The sequence below is a fragment of the Protomyctophum bolini genome, assembly GCF_963924005.1.
Source record: "Protomyctophum bolini genome assembly, chromosome: 2".
Lineage (NCBI taxonomy): Eukaryota > Metazoa > Chordata > Actinopteri > Myctophiformes > Myctophidae > Protomyctophum > Protomyctophum bolini.
Window position 1 is genome coordinate 8,399,134 of NC_137863.1, and position 8,622 is coordinate 8,407,755.

At 41.9% G+C, this 8,622-nt stretch overlaps 1 protein-coding gene across 2 annotated transcripts; it reads right to left on the minus strand.

The window, feature by feature from the left end:
• Nucleotides 1-2,840: 2,840 nt before the first annotated feature.
• On the minus strand, nucleotides 2,841-7,991 carry LOC308328430 (intermediate filament protein ON3-like). Of its 2 annotated transcripts, XM_080782247.1 has the most exons (10): nucleotides 7,750-7,991; nucleotides 7,577-7,719; nucleotides 5,839-6,047; nucleotides 5,670-5,730; nucleotides 5,449-5,544; nucleotides 5,147-5,311; nucleotides 4,890-5,015; nucleotides 4,544-4,764; nucleotides 4,253-4,305; nucleotides 2,841-4,123 (listed from the first exon to the last, which is right to left on the minus strand). In XM_080782247.1, exons 1-10 carry the CDS (start codon nucleotides 7,937-7,939, stop codon nucleotides 3,975-3,977), a joined length of 1,413 nt encoding a protein of 470 aa, XP_080638373.1. In that variant the 5' UTR covers nucleotides 7,940-7,991; the 3' UTR covers nucleotides 2,841-3,974. The 2 variants fall into 2 exon arrangements, with proteins under 2 accessions (XP_080638373.1, XP_080638372.1); XM_080782246.1 differs by having other exon boundaries at nucleotides 7,577-7,991.
• Between the last annotated feature and the right edge of the window lie 631 nt (nucleotides 7,992-8,622).

The following is an 8,622-nucleotide window of genomic DNA, read 5'->3' on the forward strand; positions in this document are numbered from 1 at the left end:
ACACTAAATGAGAGCCCGGCTTAGTGGCTGCGGGAGGTTTTTAGTTGCCATTCTTCTTTTCATATCCTCTAAAGTAAACAGTGTGGCACACATGCATTGTGTTGAGCATGCTTCATGAGGCGAGGTGCAACACGCTCTCACTAGAGAAATGGCCCAATACTGCCCTCGTGTGACATTTTACCTTAATTAACAGGCAACGTAACCATGTCCCCAAAACAAAAATAAATGAAATCTTCTTCCAAACAGTGTAGACTATAGGCTTGATTTGAGAAAATGTGCTTATTTAAAGTGCTGAAGGCAAATCGTGTTAATTTATTACATACATGCTTTCTAGGGGTATTAAGGGCTGCTGAATCCAAATCTGCTGTAGGCCTATCTATGTATAACTCAAAAATGGATGCTAAGCCCTCAACATTGACGGCCACCACTATACTGACATTATATTACATAGCATCTTTTTGTCATAAATTAGTTTTTATTCCTTTTTACAGGTCAAATACAGACAAGCGATTCAGTCACAACAGTTCTTTTTTTTCTTTTTTTTCCTTAGCATAGCATCTTTTTGACCAAAAAGGTATAGAAACTTATTATTATAAATAATATTGGGGAATCCAATTAAATATTCAGATTTCAAATGTGAGTAAATTGCGTAAAACTCATATTGATTGATTGATTGAAATATTTATTAACATTAATATTTATTATAGGCTATGTTGTTAAAATTGTCATTTATTGGTGAATATTTTTCAACATTATCCGATAACTTATAATATGTTCCAAATTATTGTATACATAAATGTGTCATTATATAAAGGTAACCAACTCCATAATTCTTGCTCAAAAGCATATAGCAAGCATGTGATATTTAACAGATGGCCTAACTCAAATATCAGCCACCGGCCGCGTTTTTCGGAAAACCGCTTAAAAATCCAAATCCGCGCCCTGTGTGTGGAGACCTTAACACCTTGCTGCTGAGCTGTGTATCGGACGGTTATTCTCTTGAAACCACATGGTTTCATGGAAATCATAAACGTATCTCTTTACACAATTAACAGTAATAAAACAGGGGGAGTAAATTATGACACTCAGTTACACATCATGATGATATCAGATTATCAGATCTAATTGTGAAAGTACAACAGAGGTTAACGTTATGCGACAACACCCCCCCCCCCCCCCCCCCCCCACCATTGGAAGACTATACAATTACACACACACACACACACACACACTTCATGACCATAACATTAACCTCTGTTGTACTTTCACAATTAGATCTGATAATCAGATATCATCATGATGTGTGACTGAGTGGCATAATTTACTCCCCCTGTTTTATTACTGTTAGTTGTGTAAAGAGATAAGAAATGTAGGGTTATGATTTCCATGAAACCATGTGGTTTCAAGAGAATATCCATCCGATACACATGCTCAGAATATTTCCTGTCAGTAGGCTGCTGCAAAACCCAAACTCAACTGTACTACACCATGCCATACATATTAGGGATATGACACTACCGAACTCATAGCTAGTGGCAAACACATGCTAATATACTTAAATTAGCTTCAATGAGCTTCAATTAATTTTATAAGATTTAAGATACATTCATGACCTTCGGGTATTAACCATGTTCTACCAGTTACTCAACTGCCAAAAGGCCACATTTATTTTCTATACATCGGCAGACATCCCTCCTGCTTTGCATAAGATCAAAGTGGTTACCACTCTGTCAGACACATTTTTTGATGCTGCATTAAAAAACAATTAACTCAACCTCTTCCTGTGTGAGACTTGGTCTCAGCCTATTCTAGTACTTCAGGATACACTATAGCGATAGTTTTCAACCAGTGGTCCTTGAGGGGGTTCTAGGTGGTCCCCAGCTGAATGATAGAGAGTAACCAAATGGACCCTTATAGATCTTTAAAACTGAGTCCTGAATGGTCAGTTGGTGCCACGGCTGCTTTCCCTGCCACCAATGCCAAAAGCATGCAGGGAGATCACGTTGCACAAAGGGGTGTCTCAGTCAACGCTGCGGCTGCAGGAAAGGACTCATGGAGTGCATTGAACCTCCTGAAAAATGGGTTACAAAATCGCGGGATAAAACTTTTGGAGGAAAAAAATGTATTTTTTATTAATGTAAGTAAAGGCTGTCGTTTCTATTAGCTTGGAATACCCATCTATGATGTCATTGGTAGGCAGGTTTCTGTGAATAGACAGAAATTGTGGCATCTTATGATGAACATTAAAGGCCAATTATATTATATAATGCTCCTTTAAGTTTAAAACATTAACATTTAAAAATGTTTTCCCTGATGTTCACTATTGTTATCACTGTACCACTTTTTTTCTTAATGCTCTTTCTTTCTCTTTCTTTACTCTCACCCATAATAAGGATCAATTTGTGTCAAGCTTGTGCATGGTCTTCCTTTGTTAGAATTGATAACGTTTGAAGGGAATCAATCATGATTGACCATACCGTGTCACTGTCATTGAACACATATGGAGGGGCCCCTGGGGTTTGTGGTACACTTATGTAGGCCTACATTGGTGTGGGGTAAAGTTTGTTGGCCTTCGGGGGGCCCCTGGTGGCAAGGGCCTGATTTGCCTGCTGGGAATGAATGCATCTGGTCTGACTGGTCATAGATCATCCTCTTGTTTTCCATATAATAGATTTGATTTATTAGTAAAAGTAAAAGGAGGAAGAGGAGGATGAGGAAGAGGAGGATAATAGTATTCTTTTGTATTTCCTACTATAAGACCAAGTTCAATAGGCCAACTAGCCAATTTGAGGAGATTTCAAAATACCATACACTTATTCAAAAACATTTTCAGACAGACATTTTAGATCTCAGATTTATTTATTTATTCAATTGCTGCAACAAAATAAATCTGGTTGCACATAGTTTCAGCGAACAGAAAAAGCAAAACCAAGAATTGTACAAAACATTTTACAGAACACTGCATTATGGTACATTTTAGAACATCAGTAACTAACTGCCAAACAGAAAATAAAATAACAAATACATATGAATAGCTACTTTAAAAGAAGGTTTTGTGAGAGGGGAAAGGAACTGGTTGGAATAACGTGTTCCTTCCACACGCTACGTCCAACCAGGGAAACTCCCCCCTGTCAGGTGTAAAGGAGCAACTTGGACACTCAGGCATTGAAGGAAGCATGAGTTAAGTCCGTTGTTCTCCCCTTGTCCCCCATATATAGTGACTAGGTTGGTGGAGGGTGTGTAGAGCCCAGGATCACATTAGATGATTGACACAGGGGTGAAAAATGGGTTACAAAATCGTGGGATAAAAATATATATATAAAAAAAAAATGCATAGCATAAAGTCAGTCGTCCTATAGGAGCCTGATGGCTGGTGTATCACATACACATATACTGTACCAATTGTCCTATAGGAGCCTGATGTCTGGTGTATTACATACACATTTAGTATGTACTGTTACTGTACCATATGCAACTGCAAATGTCCACAAAATGCTTTCACTATCTTCGTTTTAACTTTTTCTCAAGACCATTGTCTTCTTTTGTTCTGTTACTTAGATGTCAGTGTTGATAACATGATAACAGTGTTGGTGGCTGACCTCGCGGATGTGTGTTTTAAGGTTGCCTTTACATTCAGTAGCTCCTGTCATTGATGTTCAACAGTGCAGTTTAGGCAGACCATCTATTGATCCTGGAAACCCAACAGGTGGCAGTGTAACATATCTATGGACTGTGGGTATGGGTGTGTGTGGGGTCATGCACGCACACAAGAGAGAGAGAAGAGTGCTCTTTTGTGTGTGTGTGTGTGTGTGTGTGTGTGTGTGTGTGTGTGTGTGTGTGTGAGAGAGATACATTTCAAAGAAAAAGAAAATCTTAGGATCACTAGATGTTCAACCTTTCTTTCACTGGAACGGTTTAGAGTGTGGGATTAGCACCATGGAAAAAGGGAACCGATTTTTGCACTTGTTAGGGTTTTACATGTAGCGCCTGGAGCTGGACTGGGTTGACATTGAAGATTTGGTGATACCACCCCCCATTCCATAGCCACTTCCACTTCCACTTCCATAGCCTCCACCATAGCCGAATCCACCACCACCGCCGCCTGAGCTAGAGTTGGAGAAACCTGTGGATTAAGAAAAGAGCGGTCAGCCAGTTTCATAGTTGTTTTCGTTAAAGGCTGTTTAATGTTCACGTTTATTTTTTTTCATTCTCTGGTGATGATTGGTGACAATGATTAAAAGATAGAGCTTACCTGAAGAGCTCTGTTGCACATGAATGGTGGCAGTCGCTGGACCCGCATTGAGCCTGTTGATAGGAGCAGATAGGTGTAAGCATAGTATTTCATTCAGCATTCAGGAGTATACATGTAGCTAAAGTACTTCAGGAAGATTAAAAAGGATAATATACTCTCTCTCCTTTATGTGTTTCAGTTGTTTCTGTTGTGCAAAAATCTTCCTGAGACTGTTTTTGCAGTGTGAGGCAGAGCTTTCCTAAACGTATACGGCCGTAAATGGTGCAAAGTGTAAAAATTCCAACCACCCACCTTGACTCCTCTCCTTCCAACAGTTTCCTGTAGGTGGCGATCTCAATGTCCAGGGCCAGCTTGACGTTCATCAGCTCCTGGTACTCGCGCACCTGGCGGGCCATGTCCTGCTTGGCTTTCTGCAGAGCATCCTCCAGGTCCTTGATGCGGAGCTTGGCGTCCCTCACTGCCAGCTCACCACGCTCCTCAGCCTCAGCGATCTGAGCCTCAAGGTTAGCCCTCTGTCGCACACAAATGACATGGAATTAACCCCCCGCTACCTCTACCAATGTGTTCACTGAGGTTCACACTGATTCCATTCATCATAGATGATAGATCATATAGAGGTTCTGTAGTGCATGCCTACCTGTCCCTTGACCGATTCGATCTCATTCTGAAGACGGGCGATCATGCGGTTCAGCTCTGCGATCTCAGATTTGGTTTGCCTCAGGTCATCGCCATACTGTCCAGCAGTTGTCTGAATTTCCTCAACCTGGCATAGACAAATAAAGAATACATGGAAAGCATTTTAAATAAAAAGCAAAAACAAGAAAGAAATGAAACAAAACAGAAAAAACGTAATAGTGTTAAAACGATTTTTTTTTTTTTTTGTCGTTTGCTCACCTTGGTTTTGTACCACTGTTCTGCATCAGCTTTGCTACGGTTGGCGATGTCCTCATACTGAGCGCGCACTTCAGCCACGATGGAGTCCATGTCAAGGTTTCGGCTGTTGTCCATCTCCACAACGACTGAGGTGTCCTTAATTTGACCTTGAAGCTCACGCAGCTCCTACACAAACCAATTGATGTTTTACAATGTCATCAATTTGTACTGCAGTTGCATGGGCAGTGGTGTCTCACATTCAACAATAGAAATAGAACTAGAAAACAACACATATGTCTATAGTTTTATATACAAGTACTTACAGCTTCGTAGACAGCCCTGAGGAAGTTGATCTCATCTTGAAGAGCATCAACCTTGGACTCCAATTCAACCTTGTTCATGTATGCGCCATCAACATCCTGGTAAAATAATTATTGACAAAGTTATAAAAAGGTGTTGTAAAAAGATGTAAGTAACGATGTAGGTTAGTTTCATACTGCATTAGGAAATGGCAGGAGGGTCTTGCTCCATTCCTCATCCTTACCTTCTTCAGCAGCACAAACTCGTTCTCCACTGATGCACGTTTGTTGATTTCATCTTCATACCTATCAAAACACAAGGGACCCACTTAGCATGCACATTCTCTGGCCATTAAAATATATATATAAGAATATCAATATATATATTCACAATATCACGCCATCAAGTCTCACTTGTTCTTGAAGTCTTCAACCAGGCCCTGCATGTTTCTCAGCTCTCCCTCCAGCTTCATTTTCTCATTGCCCAGCCCGTCCAGCTGTCTGCGCAGGTTGGAGATGTAGGCCTCAAACATGCTGTCGATGTTGGAGCGGGAGGTGGTCTGTCCCTGCAGCAGGTTCCATTTGGTCTCCAGCATTTTGTTCTGCTGCTCCAGGAAGCGTACCTGAGAGAGTAGAGAGAGACATTGTCACATCTGTCACACTGTCGTCTACTACTACGACTGGCAAATACTGTCATTCTAAAATAAAAGTTTGGTAGGTTGAAGCAGTAAAGGCAGAGGAATGAACAGAGTAGATGTGTGGCGTTGTTTTTAGTATGATGTGTTTTACACAGACTTCATTTCTGTTTCTTTATGGCCTTGAACTTCAATGGAGATGAAGGGCGTGTGAGATGGTGGTATGCTGCTGTGTTAAGTTTGAACAAGCATAGCAGAACACAAAAAGACCACACCTTTACCTACATGGCTTCCTAGATAGCATCATTGGGATGGGCTTTCTGGACAGCCACACCCTGTCCACAACCATATCATTTCATAACCTATCCAGACTGTGTATGCCATGGAAAAGTGTGCGTATAGCTTTAAGAATTTCACCTATCTCCTGTCTGGCTCTGACTCACCTCACATGGTACGCTGAGCTCCGAAGGCCACACACACACACACACACACACACTCAGCCATAAAAAAATAGGTGTGGCTGATAAACCATAGCAGACAAAGGAACTCAGTATTAAGGGATGATCGCTTTGTTTAGTGCAGGGATAGAAGATCACTTGATAGTAAATCAACTTGTAAATGCAAGAGCCTATACCCACGCAAGAAGCCATTTAACAGCTTCACACTTGGCATTCCTGTTGCCCTTAACAACTAGGTGATAGTCACAATGTGCAAATTCCAGACCTTGGACTCTGCGGGCATGGTGCAGATAGTTCCCTATTCTGCCAGCCAGGCTCGTAGTTTCGAGATGGGTGTGTCAGGGCAATAGAAGTTCCCCACACCCATGTTTAGATAGTGGGAAAAACACACCTTCACAAGTCCAAACAAGGCCCGCAGGGTAACTTTTTTTTTTCTTTTTTTACCTAAGGGTGGGGTACAATGTGTCAAATTACAATTCTCAAATGGATGATGATTAGAAACGGCTTTTGAAAGGTTTATAAGCTTTAATTACTCCCAGAGGTAGTAATTCATTAATGGATGCACCACCTGAGAGATAGTTTTCACAGGTCCCTTGCTTATCTTGTTTTTCTTTTCAAGCCACAGGCTCAGATTCCTGAGGGTTATGTCATGTTTCTGAGAGCTCAGTCAGCATGTTCACATGATGTACAGTCTTGCCCAAAGGAATGTCTTCCAGGAGAGTTGACCAATGCCAAATGCAATGATTTTGTCATATGACACAATATTTTGCAATGTATGATATAAATAGATTATCTTGTGCAACATCAAACACTTCCACTTGCACTACACGTGCTATGTAATTGGGGCATTATTGCAAAGTATTTTTTAGTTCAGAAGAACAATGTTATAACACTGGAAGAGTGAACATTGCCTTCTGGCAGGTGTCATGACAAAACATTTGACTAAAAGGTGCATGTAATCCAGATGGAGCACATGCACATCCCAGTTACTGGCGTGGAGGGTTAAGATATGGAACATAGCTAAGTAAAAGTATCACACAAGAATTAATTTGAACTGACCTTGTCGATGAAGGAGGCGAAGCGGTTGTTCAGGCCCTTGATCTGGTCCTTCTCATGGGTGCGGACTGCCGAGATGTTGGGGTCGATCTCCAGGTTCAGGGGGGCCAGCAGGCTTTGGTTGCATGTGACAGCTGTGATAGGTACTATACCGCCACCCATACCCATACCGCCACCCATACCGCCACCCATACCGCCATAGGCACCACCGAAGCCCATTCTGCCGCTGGAAGCGTAGCTGCCTCCACCAACAGATCCCATTCCCATACCCGCAGAGCTGCTGCGCATGCTTGAGGTGCGACCGCCGCTTGGTCCAGCATAGGACTGGGCATAGCGGGTGGTGGTGGTTGATCTCCTGCTGCTCATGGCTGGTTCTAGGATTGTTGAGGCTGAGTGTGCTTCAAAAGGAGAGTCGAGATCTTCTGAGTGTAGCACTGCTGACGCCGGCTGCTTTTATTGTTTTGCACAGAGCTGGGAGGAGGGTGGGGTGGGGCCTCCACCTGGGAGAACAACATTGTAACCACTTCATCCTGCATTCACTTTCTCTCCCTCTCCACCCCTACAGTCCCTCCGCTCGGCCCGCCCCACAGGCTACGGCTGGCAGGAGTGGCTAGGCCTGTAAAACAGGTAGTGAGCACTTGTCAAGAGATAAGTTTTGACACACCCTGCCTTAGGTCTGGCTGAAGGCGTAGAAAAGTTGAATGAAAATATTTCGAATGGTTAAACTAAACCTGATATAGTACAGTATTAAACTGAGTGAAATCGGCACCGTGTACTTTCGTTGTTGCTTGTCGCAATAAAGGTAGCAAGAATCATATTGCAGGCAGCCAAAGAGGTTTCCATACAATGACATATGCTTCATGCATATTATGTGCGCATTTTTTATATTTGCAATAACAAATTAACAACTGGTTTCGGGCTATATTTGAACACCAATCCCAAGATTATATTCCCTTCAGCTAGTAAAGGACAGACATACCGTAGTAGACCTACATTCATCACTACTTCTATTTCTTATATATGTAACTCATTCATATCTACGTTATTTA

Excerpts from the sequence above, each read along its gene's own strand:
- LOC308328430 (XM_080782246.1), bottom strand. The coding sequence starts at position 7,939 with ATGAGCAGCAGGAGATCAACCACCACCACCCGCTATGCCCAGTCCTAT. Across the intron at positions 5,016-5,146 it reads AACAGTGGTACAAAACCAAG|GTTGAGGAAATTCAGACAAC; the intron begins GTGAGCAAACGA and ends TGTCTATGCCAG. Across the intron at positions 4,306-4,543 it reads TTGGAAGGAGAGGAGTCAAG|GCTCAATGCGGGTCCAGCGA; the intron begins GTGGGTGGTTGG and ends TCCTATCAACAG.